Here is a 25,278-nt window from a genome sequence, read left to right as displayed (position 1 = left end):
TCCAAACACTCTCTAGGCGTCTTCTCCGGCGTTTCATCTCCCTCAGCTCCTCAGAGAACCAAGGAGCTGGTTGAGACCTACGCCGGGTCAGAGGCCGCAAAGGCATGACACGGTCTAAAGCCCCGGCCGCGGCTCGTTCATTTCATTTCATTTCATTTCATTTATTAAATTTTTATACCGCCCTTCTCCCGAGGGACTCAGGGCGGTGTACAGCCAAAAGGTAAGAAATATAAAAAATATACAATTAAAACAACAATTTAAAACCGAGCAAATTAGAAAAAATGGCCAGTATTAAAAATTTAAAATTTAAAACCCTAAAATGATAAAACCCCCGTTAAAATTTAAAAATATTAGGCCAGTCCCGCTTGAATAAATAAGTGTGTTTTCAGCTCACGGCGGCTCCCAAGCTGCGACTAGTTCTTCAGCCGTGCCATGGGCAAGATCCTCAGGGAATGGCCCAAGCTCCGTCAGGAACCTCTCCGGGTCCATCAGGCGCCTGGGACGGAACCACCGTATTGGTCCCATCTCCCTGCGGTGTTGGATGGCGGTCTGAAAATCTAGACGAAGGAGAGAGTGATCTGACCATGACAACGGCTCAATAACTACATCTCCTAAAACCAGATCACTCATCCACTGACCAGAGATAAAAATCAAATCCAGTGTGCCTCCCCCGATGTGGGTGGGGCCATCCACTACTTGAGTCAGGTCCATGGCCGTCATGGAGGCCATGAACTCCCGAACCGATGCTGATGATGTGCCAGAAGAAGGCAGGTTAAAGTCCCCCATGACCATGAGCTAGGGGTCTCAACCGCCACCCCGGCAACCACCTCCAACAACTCGGGCAGGGCTGTCATCACGCAGCAAGGAGCCAGGTACGTGACTAACAAGCCCAACTGACCCCTATGGCCCCACTTCACAAGGAGGGATTTATGAAAATTTTCCTGCCTAGTAAACCCTAGGCCTAGCCTGTTTGTGAGAATGCTGTAAATAACTACTGAAGAAAGTGTGCAGAGATTGGATGGATGGGTGGAAGAAAGAAAAGTGCACAGGAAGGTTATTTATCACAGACAAGATTCACCCACGTACATAAATCAAAATTCTATAATGGTAAGGAAGCTCAAACCAATACAATCCCTCAAATACCTTCAAAACAAAATATTTAAAATTTCTAAGACAGCTACTGGAAAATAAAGATCACAGCGGAGGAAAAAAGATATTTGGAACATATTGTTTTCTACCACCTGTTTCACTCTGTAAAGCCAACATAAAATTGCAACTAACATTTTCTTTTCCTGGATTCCTGGATTAGACTGTTAAAATCGCCCCCGTTTTAAAAGGAAACAAATAATCTTTCACTGCCATCCTTATTTAGGAAGAAAACCAAACAATTCCCCAAAGCTAAATTGCGCGATCCGTTATCATCGCTCGCGCTAGATAAAAGCCGTCTGGAGCTGAAGGAGTAAACACATGGAGGATACAAACCGAGAGCCATAAAAACAACGCACCAATTATAACAAAGACCTAAGTTTTGTAGCACTCTGGTTTACTTCGGCGTTTCTCGACCTTGGCGGCTTTAAATTGTGTGGACTTCAACTCCCCTAATCTCCCAGCCAGCGCACCTTAAAAGTCGCCAAGGTTGAGAAACTCTGATCTACTCTACGCGGTATTTGCTGGCAGAGAAGTTGGGCTGAGCACCGCGTGGAAGGGGAGGGGAAAGGTAACGTCGACGGCGGCTCGCCCGGTGTATGTATCCCTAAGAGCGCTCCTCTATCGATCTGTGTAGCCGGGGCAACGACGCCACAATTCCCCGGCCAAAGTGGCACGCAGCAAAGCCGCCACTTCCCAGCATCCTTTCCTAAAATGGCGTATATCCAGGGAGCCCTGACGAGCCTCGTCTGCAGCCATTTTCTACCCCGCTTTTGCCTTGACGATTGCCGAGCAGCCCGCGTTTAACCAGGAAAGGGCGCTCGCAAGGATGGGCCGGCGAGGTAGTAACTGACTTAGCGACACGCGGTTGCTAACTGCGCGATCCACTTTCTGCAGGAAGGGCGGTCTTGTGAGTCAGGCATCGAGATCGGGGCCTTGCGTGATTAGCCTGCGACGCAGGAAGAGAAAGCCCGCTAGTGACGCCATCTCTCTCGGACCAAGGGGAACTCTGTGAAAGACTGTCGCGGAAATGGATGGGGGCTGCGGCCCGATCGAGGGGTGCGCGGAGGGGCCTTCCAGGTGAAGGCAGCACCCAACTGCCCCCCCTCCTACTCGATGGTCAGCGGTGAGTTTTGCCCGTTGGTCTGGTGTCTGTTCCTGGGTGGGCCCGGCAGCCAGGATGACTGGACGCCTCCCAATCTTCTGGTCCCCTTCCACTCTCTCTCCTGATCTTCTCGGACATGACCCCTTCCTCTTTCTTTCCCAACCCCGATCGGGCTGCCTGACTTGCCTCCAACTGCCTTGTTATCGTTACCATATTCTTTAGAGTCCTGGATCCAGCTCTCCTACACCCACTCTGTCACAGGGGAAACCCGCAGCCAGATGACTTTGGTTTTTTGGGGCAGGGTGTAACGTCCCCGATCTCCGGCAACATGTCTGGTGGACTTAAGACATCGAGTTTCCCCACCTGGAAGCGGCATATCCTGGATGAACTGAAGCGTCGAGACCGGTTGCAAAGACAAGCCTTTGAAGAGATAATCTTGCAATGTAAGAACTTTCGGAAGAATCAACTGAAAATCTTCACTTTAACTAGCAGGCTAGAATTGCCAGTGAATTCAATTATAAATATTTATCGAGTAGATAAAGGATGTTTTTTGCTACTGTAGTTTGATTGATGAGTTTTGGGGGCTGTTTCAGTAAACTTCAATAAAGTTTCAGTAAACTAGCAAAATTTCCCAATTAACTGTTTTGTAATTCAATTGAATTGAATACAATTTTTCTTCAATAGGTTCCAGAAAATAAATCTCAGAGAAAAGCAGAAATGATACCTTATATGAAAAAAGGAGTGTGTGTTACTAGTTTTATCTTTACCTATAATTTTATACATAAATTTATAAATACATTATCGTTTCTTAGGCCAGGTTCACATAATACATTAGGCTAAAATTTGTTGACTGGTTTGTGATTCTGTGTTGTGCAGTCATTTGGGCTTTTTTGTGGCACTTCTATGTTATAGACACCCAGACAATTGATGAATTCAGTTAACTGGATTAATGTATTATACAAATAATGTTTTAGAATGTATTCACTCCAATGAGGCATAATGCTATTTGCATATTATATTTGGTGTGCGTGTGTGTGCGCGCGCACATGCGATTCCTTTGAATTGAGTTTGGAAAGTGTTTCAGAAATGGCTTGTCATTGCCTCCTTCCAAGGATTGAGAGAGCTGGCTCAGCTGGCTTCATGCTAAAACACAATTAGAACTCTTGGTCTCCTGGAGTTTAGCCTGGTGCTTTAAGCACTACACCAAACTGGCCCATTTTTGTGGACTTGGATTTAAATATAGATTCCCAACTCTGAACTTTGAATACTTCTTGTTTACATTCTGCTCAGGGACAAAGAAGCTTCTCATTGGCTCAATAGCATAAGGAGAATTACTTGATTGCTTGAGATATTTGTTCTCAGGCCACAGTACCCGTTTGGTGAGAGGGATTTTTTGCAATCTGGAACAATCTTTTGTGATTATATCAGAGAACCCCCCTTCCAGATTCTGTTATTCAAAATACCAGGTTATAAAGTAGAACAATGACTTATTAAATGACTCATTCATTTACATAAACCTAGTTGTACAAGTCTGAACTCATAATCCTATTGTGTACTGTGAGAGAATGTCTTGGTTAGACATGTTTTCATTAAAATACAAGAGCATGTCTGAAATAGGTATAATTTCTCTGTAAATGTTTACAGAGCATAGCAAACTTGTTAATTGATTGCACAACTAATAACATTTTTTCCCATTTTTTAAAATTAAATATTTTGGACTGTTAGATAACAAGCTCTTGGAGAAGTCAGATTTCCATTCAGTGCTGGCTGACAAGCTACAAGTGGAAAAGTATGATTTGCCAAGCCGGCATGAGATCAGGTACTTGTTGAATCAATTCTAGTGAGAGTTATTATGGCTTCTTTAAAATCAACAATATAACAGGGCATTTTGCTCTTCTATGTAATATTCATTTCAATTTTTTCACCATTAATAGCTACTGCAAAACTTTGTATTTAGTGCTGTACATGTTGTACACGTGTTATTATGTTAATGTAATCTTATTTTTATAACATATGTACTATTTATATAAGTAATATTCAACTTACAATCATTCAATTTGTGACTATTTGAAGTTACAATGGCACTGAAATAAGTTACTTATGATCAATCGTCACATTGTCACAGCATTCCCCATGGTCACATGATCAGAATTCTGGTGCTTGGCAACCAGGATGTATTTACAGTCATTGCAGCATCGTGATGTCATGTGATTGCCATTTGCAACCTTCCCAGCAGGCTTCCAAAAAGCAAAGTCAAAGGGGGAAGCCAGATTCACTTAATGACCAAAGATACACTTAACAACTATAGTGACTCATTTAACAACTGCTTTGCTTAACAGTGGAAATTCTGGTCCCAATTGTGGTCATAGGGCAAGGACTGTCTGATGATAAATTATGCAACTGATGCAAATTACGTCAAATTGTGTAATGTCATATGAATATATAAATTCATGCAAAGTATTATATTATTAAAATGACGTTCATAATATATTGAATGATTTTCAATTTTTTTGGACATTTGAAATGATAGATAAGCCCTCCTCTCACCAGACATCCAAATGGTCCTTAAACGGAGACTTCATTCTTTTAAATAGAGAACAGTAGCATAAAGTACCAAGATGAATGGGAACTGCTTAATGTAATTTCAATGAAATATCAGTGGAAAATCAATACTACATATGGAGATATTAGTTCTTGTTCAGTATAGGTCCTTGCTCAGTGACCATTCTGCTACAGTTCAAAGTTACACTGGCAATGAACAAATGGTACTTATAACCAGTCTTAAGTATTCCAGCCATTGAAGCATCTCTGTTGTCGTGTCTCTGTTGAATGCAATTTCCAACATTCACTGCTGGCTTTTCACAAGTAAAGTCGATGGAAAAGCCAGCAGTAAGTCAGAAGTCACTGTCCTATAAGGTCTGTGTATAATAACAGCAACCAGGACTTAAGAATTGCTTTCGTAAGCAATGTAGTCACATGGCTTCACACTTTAAAATCTGAAAACTTATTGATGGAAATTCTGGTTCCAATTGCCATTTTAACCTATCTATAGGTTGAACATCTGCATGATTAAATAAGTTTATTTATCTTACCTACTGTTCCTTTGGAAAATTCAGCCCAGGACATGATGGTGCAAGAAATGATGCTCATCTTCAAGAAGTAGCTCAATTAAGGATTAAACATCAAGAGGAATTGACAGAGCTGCACAAGAAACGGGGCGAGGTTAGGAAAAAATTGTGCTTACTTGCAGCAGTACAATGCGCATACTGTTATGTATTTTTGTCTATGCCATAAGTTTCAGAACAATAAAAATGTATGTCTAAAATAACTTTTCTAGTAAGCAATCAGCCTTTCAGCTTTTCTGTTGTTCTCATTGTAATAAAAAATAAATATTATTGTAGACAGTGCAGCATATACTCCATTTTTAATTAGGATACTTTGCTTTTGTGATGCCTTTCTTCATCTGTTACTAGAAACCTGGAAAATGATGCTTATTTTTTTAAGATTTTCTGTTTAGAAATTTAAAAAGGTTTATAAAGGTACAATTTATGGTATCTTTCAGCTACATTATGTAGTCATGATTTTCTTTTCATTTTTGTATATATTGATTGTTTAAGTTTGTTCCAGATGGGTTTGTGAATCTGCCAAATGAATACAGAAAATCTTGCTTTTGATTGAGAGACATAAGATACATTCTTAATAAAGTGCATGCACCAAAAGAGACACAAAACCCATTGTCTATATTAAGAATTGTAGTTCTTCATTAACATAGTTAACATAGTTAATTATTATTAATATTAATTGACATTAACATTAACTTTATCATCCCCCCGCTTTTTTTGTAGTTGGCTCAATCTGTGATTGACCTAAACAATCAAATACAACAGAAGGACAAAGAAATACAAATAAATAATGTCAAGTGAGTAAAATCCATTTATTATCAATAGAACTTTATCTTGGTCCTAGCTAGCTTCAGATTTTTATTATATTAGTTGCTTCCATTGAAGAATTGCAGAATATTTACAGAAGATATCTGAACTGGAGACTGAGTGCCATGATTTATGCAACAAGCTTCAAGATCTCGAACGAGCTAATCAGACTCTTAAGGATGAATATGATGCTCTCCAAATCACCTTTACGGCTCTTGAAGAAAAATTAAGAAAAACCACTGAAGATAACCAAGAACTAGTAACTCGTTGGATGGCAGAAAAGGCTCAAGAAGCTAATCGCCTCAATGCAGAAAATGAGAAAGATTTAAGGTATGATAGTATTTTCCATGTAAGTGTGTGAGTTCAAACTAAATCTGTATTAGAACCCATCCATAACATTTCTTCTTTCTTTCTTTCTATGCATGTGCCCTGTATGTCTTTTTTTTCATTTAAAAAAATTTAATTACATTTAATTTAATTTAATTTAATTAACAGAACCCTTGGATGTGGTTTTGAATCCTTTTAGACACAGAGGTTTCTTCAAGTTGAGCTCAAATCCTAGTGACTCATCCATAAGTATAAAAATGGTTTTCTGTTGTCTTCCTGGGAATGTGTTTCAATTTCCTAGTCTGATCTGATATTTTTTGATAATTTATCCAGTTATTAATCAAGCTTTGACTTGACTTGGATTTTGAGCTAAACCAGCTTCTGAGGTCTAGTTTTTAAATCCTTATGTTTGTAAAATTTTGATGTGAGGTTTAAACTTGCTTTCACTATAAAATAGTTAACATTAGCTCATAATACTCAGATTATGCTCATTCAAATGACCTCATTTTTCCCTTTTTTTAAAATAATGTGGAGTGGCTATTATTTCTAAAACAGTAGACTCAATCTAGAATTAACATCAGTTTCTGTGATGGAAATAGTATCTAATAATTCATAATATATCAGTATGGAATCAGCTCTTAATATAGGCACTGACTAGAGCTATTTTATTTAAGAAATTGAGTACCCTGTAAGAATTACAGAATGTCTTCAAGGCATTAAAACAGCCTAGTTAAGATAAACATTTTTGGGCAATTAAGTTTTCATTTGGGCCTAGAGACATGAGAACCAGCATATTCTGATGAGCTTTACATTTTACTAGTGTCAAGATATAAATATGCTTTTGAGGCAAAAAATCTATCCACTGAGATTTCTATCCCAGGAAGCGTAAGGCAATAATTTCCCCTAATTATCAATTCCTTAATACAGCTGTTCAGATGAATATTGATAAATATTACAGAGTTGACACATACCGGTATTTTCTAATATTTTTCTGTTAGGAGAAGGCAAGCTCGGCTTCAGAAAGAACTAGCAGAAGCTGCTAAAGAACCACTGCCAATTGAACAGTAAGCATTCATCAGTCTAATTACTTCCTAATGACAACATTATTTCCATTTCCAGGCTGAAAATATAAAAATGAATTATCCAACCTGCATGTTTATTGTCTTCTTACTATTCATCAGCATTCCAATGTAAACTGTGTGGTCAAATGATAAAAGTTCCTAATTTAACTAGCAACAACATTGTGGGGACTGGAGGTAAAGATGGTGACTTTCTTAGTTTGGGCGGGGGAAATTATGTTCCCCTTTCCCAACTGTGATACTATGCGTTCCTAAAAAAATCAGAAGCAAAGGAGCAAATTTATTTATTAGTAGCAACTTCAGGTGAGCAAGCCTGGTGGATTTTATACCTTTACCTTCATTAATGTTTTCATCTCCTTTCTTAGCTGAACCATAATAGGGTTAGATTTCTTCTGCCAAGCTAAATTTCTGATTTTAAAAAAAAGTTGCATCTTTTTTATCTTTAATTATTATTTTTATATCACTTAATTTTTTGATATTTACTGACTTTGCAATACCTTTGTTAGTTCTATATTGACTCAGATTGTTTTTCTTTATTTTGCTTTTTTATCTTGGTCTTCTGAGCGTAATACGTTCCTTACAACTCAATGGCTACATCAAGTGGAAGAATTCTCAATTCATCAGATTAACCAGCCATAATTGTTTTTCTTTAAATAATTATATGAACATCTGACTGTGTAGTTTAGAAGTTACTGTATATAGAACATACTTTTCTTTGCTTCAGTTGAGCTTATTTTATTGCATTGTTTACTAAGTGAATTTGTTTGGGCTAAGAATTAAGTTTATTTTTAAGTTTATTTGTATTTTTAAGTTTATTTGTTTTAGTGCATTGATACAGTTCTAAAATTATTCTAAAGTACAGCAAGTTTATTCCTGCCTAACTGTAGAAGAAAAGGCAGGGCCTGGGGGTGAAGTTAAGAGAGGAATCCATCTGGAATAATTACGTTCTCTCAACAATCCAAGCCCAGCACCCACTCATCCCCTTGAATTCTGTTAATTATCTAGTGCCAGTTTAATCCTGATGATTAGTATAGAATTGAGCAATACTTAACATGTGATCCTGATTCTTCGCACCTGACCACAACTTAATTTCCTGAATATATTATGATTAGTATTACAAGAGGGCAAATAGTATGATTAGAAATTATAAAAGGCAAATAAAATACAGCCATGGCATAGCTAATTCTTTTGTTCAGTTATTGTTCACGCCATCTCTAAGACATATGCTATTAAAAATAGAAGTGAAATTCTGTATTTGAAATAGTAGGGGAAAAGGGCTGTTTAATATGAAATGCCTGATCTTCTTGAACATTCAAGAAATGATCTGTCTGTTTTCAGGGATGATGATATTGAAGTCCTTGCTGATGAAACCTCCGATCCAGCTGAGGAGACATCTCCAGTTCGTGCTGTCACAAGGACAGCAAGGTAATATGTGAGCAGAGATGTTTGAAAATATATTTGCGAAAGAGTTTATGAAATATTTTCATGTGGGAAAAAATTCATAGGTATTCCTGATTTGCTTCAGGGAATTCATTTTGAGAAGAAAATATTGAGAAAAATATTCTTTCCTGGATAGATGAATTATAAATTTAATTGATAACAGATGCTAGTATGAAAATAATTTATCAGCTATATGCCCTTTTGTAATAAAATGAGAATTGCACAGCTGATGTTTTTTGCTCCCATTTATTTTTAATGGGATACAAATGGGAAAATTAATTATTGAATTATGCCCAGAGAGAACACTCCAATAGTTGCAGAGTTTAGTGATGTTATTTCTACTGAATTTTTGTGTGGAAATGTCTATTTTTCAGTATCGTTAGCTAGGAATGTTTCTGAATTGTATGGCTCACAAATAAATATAGGTCTCTCTTTTTCTATCCACATCTGCTTTTTACCATAGCAGTGTTTTTTTTTAAATTTATTTACATTTATATCCCGCCCTTCTCTGAAGACTCAGGGCGGCTTACAGTGTGTAAGGCAATAGTCTCATTCTATTTGTATATTTACAAAGTCAACTTATTGCCCCCCCAACAATCTGGGTCCTCATTTTACCTACCTTATAAAGGATGGAAGGCTGAGTCAACCTTGGGCCTGGTGGGATTCGAGCCTGCAGTAATTGCAAATAACAGGCTATTTTACAGCCTGAGCCACCACAGCCCTTATTCCTGACATAACTGGAAAGAGCAGCATAAATAAAGCTTTTGTGGCCTTGAATTTAAACGTGCTTTATCAGTTAGGAAATGGCCTCTTACAGCAGGGCTGTCAAACTCCTGGCCCACGGGCCGGATGCGTCACATGCTGGCCCTGCCCACGTCTCGTTTAGCAAAGGGGGGGAAAGTTCCATGTCACATGACATCATGAGTTTGACAGCTTTCAGCTTTCAAGAGTTGGGTTTGTACCAACATTCTCAGTTTCTTTATGGCAAGCCCATCTCATGGTAATAGTAAAGGGAGACTCAGATCCTTTCTGTGTAAATATTAACAAGATCAAAATTATAAAGGTTGCAAATGTTAAGGGCCATGCTAGTTAATACTGCAAGCTTTATAAAACATTGCCAGTTAGCCCATCTAATGTTGGTGACAGCTGCAAATAATAGATTCTTTGACAAACTTCTTTCCAACTCTACATTGTAATTGAATCTGCAAACAAAACATGCAGAACATAAAGTCTTTCCATTGGCTCAAAAGCAAAAACATTTACACTTCCTGTTAAAGGCTATTTTAAGTCAACCATCACATTAGTCCTGAGAATGTGTTCTGCTTTCATATAAGTATACGTTTAATTTTATTCTCAAAATTCCATTGAATTATATCTTTTAGGGAGCCTTTTCCTTCCTGCTCACATAACAACAGTGTTCAATTCATAATTGTTTATGCAAGCTTTTGAACCAAGAACCAAGATGGTGGCTTTTTGTGCTGTCCTGTTACCATTTGCTTTCCTTGCTGAATCTGGGGCTTCAAGATTGAGAGTTATGGGCTTGTGTGTTCTGATCTCCTTGAAAACTGTCCTCCCCTTCTCTTTAGTAAGCGACTCTCCCAGCCCACTGGAGGCCTTCTGGATTCTATCACTAATATCTTTGGGTAGGTTGGTATGGATTTACCTTTTCATTACGTATTAGTTCAATATACAGCAGCACTTCAGTAATACTAGGCATTCAAACAATTTTTCTTATGTCAAGCCTTCTTCTAGCTCCTATCTCTCCTTTTCTTTTGTGTTCAACTCCTTCCTTCTGCTGTGTGCTGACCTCTGATCTTTCCCTCCAGTCTGTCTGAGTCTCCCCTTTTGGGACATCACTCTTCTGATACTGCCAGGTGAAAATTTGCTTGAAATTATTCACGCTTAATTTAGCATGTGATGAAGATTGCTAAATAATTGTCTCGGGTTGTTTCTGTAGCATTAAAAAGACATTCCAGTTAAATAATATATAGATATATCATGGACGCATGAGGTATAACTTCCTAGGAAAGAAATGCTGGACATAATCTACATGATTGCTGTGCCCAGTCATTTTAATTATTTTTTTATGTTACGTAAAAGCGCTCTGTTAATAATGTGAGTTTTAAATTAGCATTAATCATAGATTATGCACTTTAGCAACTAAATAGAATTTACCTTGTATAGGAAAAAGGATTTAACAATAGTAGATATTGTTATAGAAACAAATAAACAAATATTGGTGTACCTCAACTCAAACAATTTTAATTTGGGATTCAGTACAACAGTTGTAATGGTGATAACTTTTTCCCCACTCTGGCATAGGGAGTTTTTATGCAATTGTTTGGGTTCATGTGAGAAACCAGATTCAAAGGCTATAGAGTCTCTAATATGCACAACCATCTCTGGGTATTGATTCCCTGTTTTTGTTGAATACTTGAATTCTTTTTTAAGACTCCTTGCCTTTCCTTCCATTTTTACCTATTGTGTAGTTGAGGTCATCCCCTTGCCTATAGACTGGAGACATAGCTAATTTTCTTTATATACTTATTTGCATATCGATGTAACTTTCTCAGGAGACGTTCTTTATCTTCATGTCCTATCCCTCAAGATAATACTGATGTTCTTCCTACTGCAAGCAGAGAGGTCCGATTACCCAACACAGCAGTGTGTTTCTTTGTAAGTATGTCTTGGATTCACTGTCTTAAAAAATGAACATGTTTTACTGAGTAGTTTTCCCATTTACTTTTGGGTGATACTTTGCAGTGTAAGCGTGTTAAGTGCTTCAGGTTTTATTTCATGTTCAGTCAATTATTTCTTTGTTTTCCTGATGAAATGTATGTTCCTGACATGGCTAACCAAAGGGGCTTTTGTGACTTTGGAAAGAATTGTAGCGTGGCTTTTGCAACAAGAAATTGGGTTTTTTAAACAGCCAAAATCTGAGAATGCTAATAAATACCGAGGTCAATGATGATTACAGAATGGTCTGATTGTACTAGTGAAATTGCACATCCACAACTTCCAGAGCTCCCAACAGTTTTCTTTTCTTCCATCTATGCTCCAGTAATGCTGTCAGATGTTATGAAGCTGCTGATATTATGTGGGTATCGTCAGTTCATGTTGCTTGCAGTCAAAAGCACTTAGGGTTGACTCTCTCCCAACAAAACCAGTCAAGGAGCTGATAGTTCTGGAATGTGTTCTAATGTGCATGATCTTTAGTTTTCAAGCTGAGACCTCTTTATTTCTTGCAATTTTTTGACTCAGTATCACTTTTCTACTTTTAACTTCTGTAGTTTTTTTTTTAATTAAACCCATAAAGTCATTAAAATAATATGATCACATATATGGAATACTTTTATGAATGACTTGGAATAAAAACACAATAAATATGTTTCTATAATGTAAGCATTTAATCCTAAGTGAAATCTCTTCATATTGTACAAGTACTAAACATAATCTAGGAAAAATACAAACATGCAGACACAAATACAAATTTAGCAGTTGGTTTATTTTATAAAGGGATGCAGTGGCTCAGCATTAAAGATGCTGAGCTTGTCAACTGGAAAGCTGACAGCCTGGGTTCAAGACCCGAGCACTGTGGGACGGGGTGAACTCGTTACTTCTCCAGCTCCTGCCCAATTAGCAGTTTGAAAGCATGCAAATACAAGTAGATAAATAGGTATCACATTGGAGGGAAGTAACAGCGTTCTGTGCCCCTCTGCGTATAATCATGCTGGCCACACACTGACCATGGAAAAGTCTTTGGACAATGCTGGTTCCCTTGGCTAAGAAACAGAGATGAACATTGCCCCCTAGAGCCAGACATGACTGGACAGGGGAAACCTTTACCTTTTAGCCTTATAATTCAAAATTAGCTCAGATTTTCTTTTTCATTCTGATATATAAAATAGTCAGATTTACTGTTTTACTAATATCTCATTCTTTTCTTGATTGCTTTTCAACAGATAGTTTTTATCATTTTATCAGTATTTTGCTGAATACAGCATTTTAGGAGGTAAAACTGTCCCAGGCCTTTGTTCTGGTTTTTTTTTTAAAAAATTGTATTTAGTTTTTTTTTTTTCTTTCATTCAATCATGACCAATCTGCCTGGACAGGTCCTTAAAGTCTTCTTGGCAACATTTTTTAAAGTGGTTAGTCATTGTTTTCTGCCTACAGTTAAGAGAAAGAGACTAGCCCAAGTCACCAACTGGCTCCAAGGCAGGATTGAAGTCACAGTGTCCTGGTTTCTAGTCTGATGTCTTAATCAAATTGGGTCTCATAAAGTTTCTTATAGATAGCTTTGAACAGGAAATGCATACCGAAGAACTCAAGAGTTGACAGATTTTTTGTTGTTAATATTAGAACCTCATTCAGTTCTTTTATGTATGCTGCCAGAGGCTGCCAGATCTGGATCCTGAAATCGTCAGTAATTATTGTCTGTATTGTTTTTCATCTTCCTAGGATGCACACGATGGGGAGGTTAACGCAGTCCAATTCAGTCCTGGTTCTCGTTTATTAGCAACAGGAGGCTTGGACCGGAGGGTCAAAATTTGGGAAGTTTTTGGTGGTAAGTCCTTTGAAGAAATATAGATAAAAGAGATAAGAGGTTTCAATTCATGGAGACATGCTTTTTTGCTTCAGAGATTGATTCCACAGTTGATATCTTTAAAAGGTAGCTACATTTCTGAACTAAGAAATTAATGTAGGAATCCTAAAATAAATTCCTTAGTGCATTGGAAAGATAAAATGTCTTTTCCAGACAATAGAAGAGGATATATGGGTCTAGTGATGCAGCGCAATCTTGGTTTGATAATCCCTACCATTTTCATTAGAAGAATATAGTGAAATAACTTAGGTTTGTGAAAGAATTTTCTGCTCCCAAATTATGAAGAGTATCATTGTAAGACAGAGTAGTCAAAACTGAGTCTTAAGTCCTGCCTTAGATATAAATCAGCTTTATGAATCAAAAAATAGAAGTGACGTATCACTAATTCTGAATGATCAGTTCTGTGGTTTATATCTTTGAGATATGTTTCTTAGCTAGATTGAATGAAACTGATGGACATTCATGCTTTTTCTTGCCTCCTAAATCTTTTCTTTTGTATTACAGATAAGTGTGAATTTAAAGCCTCCCTATCTGGCAGTAATGCAGGGATTACTAGTGTAGAGTTTGATAATGCTGTAAGTATGGATGTATTTCTTTTTTGCAAATATGTTCTGCCCTGCTTCACTGGCCCATCACTTATGGCATTTCCAGAAGAACAGTAAATATAAAAATAAATAATGGAATAGGATTGAATTGCTGCACAATGCAGTTTGCTTGGTATCAGTATATATTAACTGTTCTGGAAATACCATAAGTGATGTGCTAGATATTGATACCATAAAACACTAATAATCAACTTTCTAAAATACCCATATTCATAAAATATTCTCTTGATTTTAATCCAAGGGTAATGAATTGCAAAATATGAATAATTCTATATTTTAAAAGCTATATTTCTCTAATTCAATCCAACCCTCAAATTCCAAAGCCAAGTTGATTTTTCCCCCTTGTTAGAAATCTAACAGCGGCCTCCAAGTCAAAAAAAATGGATCAAATTATTGTCTCTAAGCAAAGCAGTTAATTTCACCATCTCAATTGGCACCATCACTTTCAAAAGCCAGTTTGATTTAGTGGTTAAGGCACCAGACTAGAAAGCAGAAACCATGAATTCTAATCCCTCCTTACGCATGAAAGCCAGTTAGGTGACTTGGGCCACTGGGCCAGTCACACCTTCTCAGGCCAACTTAACCTCATAGAGTTGTTATTTTGGGGAAAATAGGAAGAGGAATGTTGTTGGGTATGTTTGTCAACTTGAGTTATTTAGTTAGAGTTAGTTACAAATAAATGAATAAAATTCTTCCATTGTGGGCATATTTTCTTCTTTCCTTTTTTGGGCAGATAACAACCTTACCATTGATGTCATATTTAAACACAAAGTTCCATGTTTTTTTCTCCAACTGATTATCTGCCCTTCCTAAAAGAAAACCAATTATGTCTGATTTCAAAATTTTCTGAACCTGTAGTTTCTGATATGTCCATCCTCTTCCTTGAGTAATACCAATGTACTGTACATTAAAAGACATAAAAGTGGTATAAAATTATCATCTTTTTAGTAACACTATTTTATTCTGGGGTTTTTTTTTTCCTTTTGGAAGTACCTGCAAAAGTTAGGCCTTTTGCCTGTAAAAATAAGCGGTATATGTACTTTGGGAATATACCATGAGCAGGTTATTTTTTAATAATGCGGAGGCATATAACTCAAGTCTGTACTACTCTACAAGAGAGGGCAACAGTGTTTTGCTGAGGTCAGTGATGAATAGTAAAAGGTCTGATTTGCCCAGAATATTGCTTCCTGTACCATCTAACTCCCAGCAGTTATTCTGCCATCAAGCTGTAGAAAAGCTATGTGTGGAAGAATATTTGCTGATACATTGTGATATATTCAGCTTGTGTCCTTGTAGAGTATTGAGTAGGCACCACTGAAATTGTTATCCAACATAAAACAATAAAGGAGTTTTAAGTATTGGAGGCAATTAGATGGGTAATATATGAACTCAGCTTTTTAAACTGAGACCTCTTAATGAAGCAAAACATCTCTGTGCAGGGCACTAGCAACAGAAAAAAGAATTCGGAATGGGAGAAAGAATGGATGAGGCAAATAAATGGGAAGATAATGGAGGGAAAAAATTGAATCAGGATAGACAAGAGGGGGAGAATATGTAATGGTAATGAAGCTTAAAAACTTGTAAATAAACCCCAAATGAAGTGATAAAATTAGGCAATTGAGATAAGAGATCATAAAATAATGTGAAACAAAATTACTTATAAATTGCAGATTGTAAAAATGGTTATTATAGAAAACATTTTAAAAATCATTTCCATAGGGTTCCTACTTATTAGCGGCTTCAAATGACTATGCCAGTAGGATCTGGACAGTGGATGATCATCGGTTACGGGTAAGTATTTCTTCCAAGACATGGCGCATGTGCCTGATTCTGACAAGGTTTATAACTATAAAAAAGATGTTAGAAATTGGGTGTGATAATGGAGGTTAACCCTCAATAAATTAAAATTTGAGTTGCCCTTTAATCGTCTTTTACCTATTTTTATTTATATGACTTGTTTGATATTTCCAACACAAAGTGATTTGAACATACTATTTGGAAACAGATATTAAGTATTTTTTCCAAATTAATACGATTCTGAAATAATTATATAATCTTATAACTATGCAAATATTCTAATAGTAACTAAACTCTATAAAAATGGATAGTAACAGCACTAGGTTGCCAAACTTTTGAAACTGGTTTGGTAAACATAAAAGTACATTCTGTACTCATTACTTTCATTCTCTAACCCACTCCTTTCTTTTACCATAGCTCAGAAGGTAGGAGGATGTTTTATATGCAGACAGCTTTAGCTTCAGTCCCTGAGAACCCTGCATTAAAAATTAGCAAACTGCTAGAACTGCTCTGCCATAGATTATGAACTGTTACTAGATTTGCTAATGATCTTCTGTATATTGCACGTTATTTAATAGTAAGTACAGGTAGTCCTCGACTTTCGACCATAATGGAACCTGCCCATTTCAATCACAAGTCATGATAGTAATTAAGAAACAACACTCATATGATCACCTCACTTAATGACTCCAATCTTTGGTCTGTCTCTGATCTAGTGCAGGCCCAAGCCTACACTGCAGCACCTCCCCTAGCTCCCCAAGCCTCCCACGGACTCCCATATCCCCTCAGGCAGCCCATGCTCTGCTTCCCACCCCTGGATTCCTGCAGGCATTGGGCCTTCTTTCCTGCCTCACTGGGTCGACACTGGCCTTGGGCCAGTTTTTCTGCCCTATTGTTTCCCATACCCTTCTTCCCATCCCTCATCATAGCTTGGCCACTTACTTTTTTGAAAGATCTCCTTGAGCAAGCAGCCTCTCCATCACACAGCCTTCCTACACAGTCGAGACCACGTGGAGCCATCCCTGAAGCAGATGCCATTTTGGGAGTGGGAAGAAGGGTTTGGGACTGCAGGGACCCAGTGGGGCGGGATAGTTGGGAGACTGCTGCAGCATCCCTGTGATTGGTCTAAAGACAGTTGGATTGTCAAATGCCCAAATTTTGTTCATGTGTTTGCGGGGTGGGCTGTAGAGGCTGTAACTTTAGGAAGAGATCATAAGTTCCTTTGTCCGGTGCCATTTTAATTTTGAATAGGCACCAAATAAACACTTGTAAGTCAAGGGACTACCTGTATTAAATTATAGGAACTTGGAAAGGACTTCTCCTTTAAAATTGTAGAACTTCACTGATGAGTCAGAGGCCAGATAATGGTTTTCTGATGGTCAACCAAATATTCCTAGGAAACAAAACAGGATATAACAGTGAGCCATGTCTTGTTGCATATTCCCAGCATAGACAATTGTAGCTTTCATTTACTAACCATACCTGTGCTCCATTGTTAAATATAACATTAATGAAAGAAAAAATACAGGTAGTTTCGACTTACGACCACATTTGAGCTCAAAATTTATATTGCTAAGTGAGACATTTCTTAAGTGGGCTTTGCCCCATTTTATCACCTTTCTTGCCACAGTTGTTAAGTGAATCACTGCAGTTGTTAAATTAGTAATACAATTGTTAATGAATCTGGCTTCCCCTTTGACTTAGCTTGTCAGTTCACAAAAGGTGATCACATGTCCCAGGTCACTGCAACCTTCATAAATATGAATCGGTTGCCAAGCATCTGAATTTTGAACATGTAATCATGGGGATGCTGCAACAGTCATAAGTGTGAAAAACAGCCATAAGTCACTTTTTTCAGTGCTGTGTCTTTTGGCGATCACTAAACAAACTATTATTAAGTCAAGGACTACCTGTATATGCAACCTTTTGGAGATCAAATACCAAAACCATACTTGTATATAAAGGCTGTTTCTTAATTCTCAGTGTAGAATGAAGACTAGGTAATTCTTTAAAATTCTATTTCTGTTAAACTATTGAATAAGTGAGACCAAGTGTTGTAAAAATTTGTTTTCTTACATAATGTCAATTTCTCTAGCACACGCTTACGGGGCATAGTGGAAAGGTTTTATCAGCAAAATTCCTTCTGGACAAAGCTCGCATTGTATCTGGGAGTCATGACAGAACACTCAAGCTATGGGACCTGCGCAGCAAAGTCTGTAAGGAAGCCGTTTCACAGTTTCCCACATGCATCAAAGGGACAAGAAGAACACTCATTGACTGATTACCTCTCAAAGCATTCAAAATTGCTGTTCTGTTAATCTTCTGATATGTATATGGATTCAAAGCTGGCTTCTTCCCTTGGGGTAGGACACTGAAAATGAGGAATGTTACTAAAGACTCATTCCATTAATCAGTGGAACTAAACATTTTACTGTTGCCCCAAGTGTCATCTTGGTAGTCACCACTGACTGATGTTTTTTTAAAAAATGATTTTCTAATAATAAGTGAAATAGGTTTTGATTTCTAAATTTTCTTGACTTTGAAGCCATATCAGTCATTGGAAAAAAATAGCTAGTCTGCTACTATAAAAAGACTGACCAGATACCAGCATTTAAAAGATCTTATATTGTTTGATTACCTAGTACTCTTACCCAGAGTAACTGGTAATGTTTCTTTTCTTAGTATTTATATGATGCTGTTAAAATAGTTTAGGTGATAAGTTGATTTCATCTTCTTGTACATAACACAGATTCTCTATGCCATTGTAGATCTAGGCTAACTTTGCTGTTACACCAATTGGCATTCTCCCATTTGGATAGTACTTTTCCTCCTGATAATAGGCAGAAGTGGTAGCTACCATCTAGCTCAGCTCATTTCTATTTATCGTTCTGCTAATATAACATTGATCCAAATGCTATCCAGGCATAAAGTGTGCAGGTGTTAGCAAATATTATTGGGTGCAAATATTACTGGGACCCACAGTTCAATATTCAATGTTTTCAAAACCAGAAAAGTATGCTGGTTTAAGAAAAATATATTTCCTGTTATTGGGCTGAGATTGACTTCTGTCTTTTGAAATAGGTGCTCCTGATAAAGAAGTATATTAAACAGTACTGCTGCCAGCAAAGACTAACTTTATACTATATAACATACTGCAAGAGCTGCTAAACCTTTAAGCAGTTGAGGAAGTGTGCGCATCCGTTAATGCTTTTTTTAAAAAAGATTTTGTGACTTCCAATTTTGTAGAAATTTTTAAATTGTGTTTATAATAGTGTTCATACTTTTAATGATTTAATGAACTGGCATTGCAAAGATTGGTGAGGAGTTAATGGCATTGAGCCCTTTTTTCCTTCTGCACATATAAGATACTCTAGCTAGCTGTTGCAAATTGTGTATAACTTGCAAGATTTGTATTGCAAATTCCTCCAAGTTCATGGAAGGAACAGCTTAGCAAGCTTTGCAGTTTGCTTCATTATAAATCACTGTGAGCTTTTATCTAGAGTGCTACTTGTAATAATTAAAATAAAGAAGGTAATATGTAGAGATATTTTTGGCAAAGGGACATTTATCTGGGTTATTTATAAAGTAAATCAGACCATCTCAGATGTTATGGGCTAGAGATGTGGTGTTACTTAAAAGTATCCCTAGCAGTGGGCCAATTGTCTGAAGTTGTGTTACCAAACTATCTCTAGATGTGATTGCATACTTCCATAAGAAAAGTATAAATGGATACCAAAAGCCTCCAGAGGCCTTAAATCTTAGCCTAGACCAAAAGATCCAGGGAGGTGGCTAATGGAATAGAGCAGAGGAATTCTGGGAGTTGAAGTCCATGCATCTTAAAACGGCCCAGGCTGAGAAACACTGAAATAGAGAACACGCCACCTCATCTGTGTGTGCACTTTGTGCTCTCCCTCTTCATCCTGCTTAGTTTTGTTTTAATTAAATTTTTAAATTTGAAATATTATTTTAATGTTTTATTGTGTATTTTAGTTAGTGTCTGTAAGCTGCCCAGAGTTGCCTTTGGTAAGATGGGTGGCATTTAAGTTTGATAAACAAGCAAACAGATAAAGTTATTATGCAGCTTCCAGCTAGTTTAAGAGGTCCATCTACTACTATTTCTCTGGCATCCCTTACAATCTGGAAGCATGTAGATTAAGGACTCTATAACTTTTAAACCTTATATAAAATAGAAATTTTAAACATTTATTTAATAAAATAGTCATTCTCTTTCAGCTCAATTTACTTCACAGATTGGTTTTGTGAGGAAAATAGGAGATGGAAAAAGTATTAAATATATTAGTTGCCTTGAGCTATTTATAAAAATAATAAAAGTGGGGATTTTTTTTAAAAAAATGCTCTGAATTGCAGCCATTTTCTCCAAACCCAGAGAATCTGTTAGCTACCAATTAGTCACTGCTACCAAGAATAAAAGAAAACTATTTTTATTTATTAATCTAATTTATATAGCTGCTCATCTCATCAAAAGTGACTCAGGCAGTGCATAACAACAGATAAAACAAAAGATGCAAGAACAGCAAATACAAATATAAAAATCATAGTTAATTATTGAATATCTTAAAAATATAAGCATAAGTGAAGGAAGCATACAAAATGACCCCCTGAACAGTGGCGCTATCTAAACAAGTCTCCAGTTCCATGGGAGCCTCAGGCCTAGTCACATGATCTTAAGGGCCTTTCAGAATATCAGAAGGAATAGACCAATCTAATATGTTTCCATTCATTCTTAAAAAATTAGGAAATTGCTCTTTATGTCTATGCTCTCTTTTCCCCTTCTTGTGCTTCAGAAAATTGATGGGGTTGAATCTTGTACCTAGCTAGCTAGTTAGTTCATATTCCTAGCTTTTTTAGTTCTTTCAAGGTAATAATCTTGAAAGGTAAAAACCTAACTACCTAAGACATAGGGTAGTTTTTGATCTATAAATTGGAGAAATACCTTTCAAAATTCTCTTCTAAAGATAGACGGAGAAATTTTATGGCTGGTTTCTCTGAATTTCTGTAATTGAAGAAGCAATTCTGCACCAACACCTTAACAGAATTTGTTTTACTCAGGATTTGAAATTGAATGTAAGCATACAAAGCCAAGGAATCTTGTCATCCCTGGAAATATGATAATACAGTGAAAGCATCTTTTCCTCCATCCCTTGTCTAACTCAAAACTACATAAGTGTACTTCCCCATGAGAATTTCTCCAGAATTTTGTTCTGATTGCAATATCTTCAAAACAAATTCTCTGCCATAAAATTCAATAATATATAATAAGGAAGAATATACAGTAAAATCTCATGCGCTAACACTAGTTTAAATAACAATTTTAGGAGGCTTTTGTAGAAGAAAGATTGTGGATTCAATTACATGATGAGTAACTTCATCTTTTTAAAGGTATAAAAACGGTGTTTGCTGGCTCCAGCTGCAATGATCTTGTCTGTACAGAACAATGTGTAATGAGTGGACACTTTGATAAGAAAATTCGCTTTTGGGATATTAGGTGAGTGCAACTTCCTTTTGAAATAGGGAGAGACCATTTTGATGTCACAATGATTCCAGTAAGATCAGAACCTTTTGACTGCAAAAGATTTTACATGTTTCAAATGAAGAGTGATTGTCTTGCGATGTGAACTCATACACTTTGAAAAGCATGTATTAATCAGACATAAGGAGAGGAGAGATACATAAACAATACCTAAAGCCATACTTAGATTTTTGGTTCACCCGGATCAAAGAACTTAGAAATATGATCCTGCTTCCAAACCTGAGAATCCCAACAATACAAGTGGTTTAATGACCAACACCTTCACATTCAGCTTTTAGGAAGCTCAGTACTCTCATGAAGAATATAATGCACTTAGGGCCAATGGGGGGAAAAACTTTTCTTCAGTGACTGCCACAAGAAGGCTAGTGTCCTAAAGTAAATTTACCTATTGCTGTTTTAAAAAGGCTAGCTTTAAACACTTTTTGTTCTAAGCAGCAAAGCAGTATATCACTTAATCTAATGAGCACATCAGTTATGCTCCTGATTATGCCCTTTATCCACTGCAACATTTTTAATGAGGCTTCTTGTACACCACCAAGCTATGTTCCATTAAGGAAATATTAACTTTGTTTTTAGAACTGAAAGTGTGGTACGGGAAATGGAATTGCTGGGAAGAATTACAGCTTTAGATCTCAACCCTGAGAGAACAGAGCTGCTTACATGTTCTCGTGATGATCTGTTGAAAATTATTGATCTCAGAATCAATGCTGTCAAACATACATTCAGGTGAGTATGCCTCTGCAAGTGAGTTGCAGATTTCTCATCTTTGTCAAAAGCCAGGAATTCAGAGCTTGTTCTGTTGACATTTAATGGTAATAAGCAGCCTGTTCTTGAAAAATATCATTGTTGATTGCCCATGACATCCTAATGTAGATGTTTGTGCTTAATAATAGAAAGAAAAGGGCCTGATTGGTTAAATTATTGTTTTTCAGGTTTGTGTGGCCAAGCTTCTTATAGTTGCCTATAAAATGAATTGGAAAAATACATTTAACATTTTGTGGTTGGCTTTTTCTTCCAGTGCTCCAGGATTTAAATGTGGGTCTGATTGGACTAGAGTTGTATTCAGGTAAGAAATTGAGCTACCAAAACTTGAGTTGGGTGTGATATTTCCTTCTGGCTTTTTATTATTTTATACAGTACCCTGTTTCCCCTAAAATAAGACATCCCCTAATAATAAGCCCAATCGGGCTTTTGTGCACATGGCAATAAGGCCAAGCACTTATTTCAGGGTTCAAAAAAATATAAGACAGGGTCTTATTTTCAGGGAAACACGGTATATAGTGGTACTTGCTTAGCATATTAGATTAGATAATTAGATGAAGTTATTCTGTATTGGTATGAAACTTCAAGAACAGGACTACATTCTGTTCCCACTGATGAGAAGAAAAGAAAATTCAGAGCATCTAATTAGTTGTAGTGTTTGTAGGTGTTCATTTTATACTTATTTTTAGTGTTTTAGGTAGGAGGGAAACTAATTTAGTATCACCTTTACAGTTAAATATATTCATTCCATTTGGTCAAACGTCTGTTCTAGACTTTTGGGAGATTTCCATCAACTAATGACACATTGTACTACAAACAGCAATAACACGTTTTGTCTCTGTTCCAAATCTGTGATTTTTTCAGCCCTGATGGAAATTATGTTGTGGCTGGCTCAGCAGACGGATCACTTTATATATGGAGTGTGCTCACTGGAAAAGTAGAAAGGACACTTTCCAAGCATCACAGGTGAGTCAAGATTATTAAAATCTGAACAATACATTTTGGAGGAGATACTAGCCTACAAGGCAGCCTTCCTGAAGCTGATGCTCCCTACATGTATTGGGGCCATTATTCCCAGACTGCAAGGCTAGTGTTAAGTGCTTAGAATATTACTGGAAAACATGAAGAGGTCAATGACAATGCAACTTTGAGCCAAATGTTTCTCGTTCTACTTAGCGAATAGCAATAATCTTCAAAAATAGCTCTGTGGAGACTGAGCAACATTTCTTCCTTAATTTAAATTTTATGTCTTTCGGGGATCTAATAACATTTATGTCATCTTTTTTGTTTCAGCAATCCCATCAATGCTGTGGCATGGTCACCATCTGGAGCCCATGTGGTCAGTGTGGACAAAGGAAATAAGGCGGTGCTGTGGTCTGAATTTTGACCTAAAAGTGCAAAACACTAGCTTGCCAAAACAATGCATGGGAAGGCAAAGTGTCTGTCTATCTAGAGAGGAGAGAAGTTCCGTATCTGGCTCTCACCCCAGTTTATTTGCTGAGTGCATAAGCTTGACTTTAGCAAAGAATTATTGATGCATCCATCAGGAAGAAAACTGGATCCTGATTACAGTATGTTGCTGCTATCTAACTGTCATAAGGTTTGGGTGTGGAACTGGTCATTTTTAAAATGCACCATCTGCACACTGAAAAGTTTCTTACACCAGATAGCAGCAGTCCTGAAACAATATTCTATGGCATTTCACTATTGAGTGCTGTAGCAAAAGTTCCTGTATGTCCTGACTTTATGCATGTACTCATACATGTGTCTTCTTCTCTGAACTAGCTAAGAGAGGAGGTGAAGGATCCTAAGACATAGAATGGTGGGATCCAAAGTGTAATCTTATTTGAGTAAGCCATGAATTTGGCAGTTGCATCTGTGGGAATTCTAGTACTTAGCAAATCACAGCTTCTTGTACCAGCTTGATTTGTGGCAGGCAGAATTGTCTAAAAAACAGGAGGTGTATCCTCCAAAGGTTATCCAGGCAGCAGTGATACAGAAGCATTTTAATTTGTGCATTTTGGGTTTTAATTGTGGGATACAACAAGAAGTTCTGCTGTAATGAAGAATGTATGATAGCATGACGAGCACAAAAACCAAATCCAGAGCAACTTCTGCTATCTTGCAGTTTTATATTGAGGGCAAAGGACATGAAAGGAAATAAACACCTGAAGCTGAATGTCCTGGTGCTGGCAAATCCGTATCATTTGCCTCTGACTTAAATGTGCAATATTCTTTCTGTGTTGGAGCTCTCTCTTCTCCCTCCCTCCGTCCCTGCCATGGAGGAGGCTTGGGGGGGTGTATGTGTCCTTCGGTGGTTAAATGCACAATATGTTTGAGGAGAATTTGTGGCATTGAAGATTCATTAGCCAAATACTTTTCCACATTCAGTGGGCTGTGATACAAGCCACCAGCATTAAATTGCCTTTTCATTTGCACTTTAATTTTTCTTCCTTCCACAACTTATTTTGTATTGCTTGTATTGGAGGGCAGGAGAGCAGGATTCTTTTGGGTCTGGGGTTCTCATTAGATCCCTTCACTTTGACAACTTATGCAGAGGAAAATGGAAAGTACATGGGACAAACTTTATTTATTGTACTAATCTGTCCACTAGTACTTGACTGATTATAAATAAACCAATATCCTGCTTCTAAAAATGCATTGCTTTTACTTTATTTTTTATCTGCGTTGGATACAGTCATAGGAATGGAAAGCTGTTTGAAGAGAATACTAAAGGCTCTATATAAAGTTCAGCTGCAAATATATTTGCAAAACCTACAATGAGATGCTGGGGGAGAATGAATAATGCATCTACTGTTTCAAAAAAAGCTCAAAAGCACAGTAGGGATAATCAGAAACAGTTTTGAAAATGGACTGCCAACATTGTAATGTAAATCAGTGGTGTGACCACATCAGGAATATATGCAGTTCTGG

General features: G+C 37.1%; 1 protein-coding gene and 2 non-coding genes across 7 annotated transcripts; all 3 read left to right on the top strand.

The window, feature by feature from the left end:
* Nucleotides 1–1,875: 1,875 nt before the first annotated feature.
* On the top strand, nucleotides 1,876–25,001 carry ATG16L1 (autophagy related 16 like 1). Of its 5 annotated transcripts, none has more exons than XM_058187288.1 (20): nucleotides 1,876–2,272; nucleotides 2,474–2,694; nucleotides 3,977–4,070; nucleotides 5,368–5,473; nucleotides 6,097–6,170; nucleotides 6,259–6,510; nucleotides 7,506–7,571; nucleotides 8,925–9,011; nucleotides 10,613–10,669; nucleotides 10,853–10,900; nucleotides 11,600–11,702; nucleotides 13,485–13,590; nucleotides 14,134–14,204; nucleotides 15,954–16,025; nucleotides 18,127–18,247; nucleotides 21,432–21,537; nucleotides 22,159–22,308; nucleotides 22,601–22,648; nucleotides 23,209–23,310; nucleotides 23,638–25,001. In XM_058187288.1, exons 1-20 carry the CDS (start codon nucleotides 2,181–2,183, stop codon nucleotides 23,729–23,731), a joined length of 2,070 nt encoding a protein of 689 aa, XP_058043271.1. In that variant the 5' UTR covers nucleotides 1,876–2,180; the 3' UTR covers nucleotides 23,732–25,001. The 5 variants fall into 5 exon arrangements, with proteins under 5 accessions (XP_058043271.1, XP_058043273.1, XP_058043274.1 ...); XM_058187292.1 differs by having other exon boundaries at nucleotides 2,137–2,272; nucleotides 2,553–2,694; XM_058187290.1 differs by lacking the exon at nucleotides 10,613–10,669.
* Nucleotides 11,986–12,258, top strand: LOC131201520 (small Cajal body-specific RNA 6). Its single transcript, XR_009155887.1, has one exon. It is a non-coding gene; the product is annotated as a small Cajal body-specific RNA 6 (non-coding RNA).
* On the top strand, nucleotides 15,374–15,644 carry LOC131201519 (small Cajal body-specific RNA 6). Its single transcript, XR_009155886.1, has one exon. It is a non-coding gene; the product is annotated as a small Cajal body-specific RNA 6 (non-coding RNA).
* Nucleotides 25,002–25,278: the final 277 nt, after the last annotated feature.

This window comes from Ahaetulla prasina, chromosome 6 (assembly GCF_028640845.1).
Source record: "Ahaetulla prasina isolate Xishuangbanna chromosome 6, ASM2864084v1, whole genome shotgun sequence".
NCBI classification, from domain to species: domain Eukaryota; kingdom Metazoa; phylum Chordata; class Lepidosauria; order Squamata; family Colubridae; genus Ahaetulla; species Ahaetulla prasina.
Note: the sequence above shows the minus strand (reverse complement) of the source record. Positions and strands in the feature narration are given on the sequence as shown.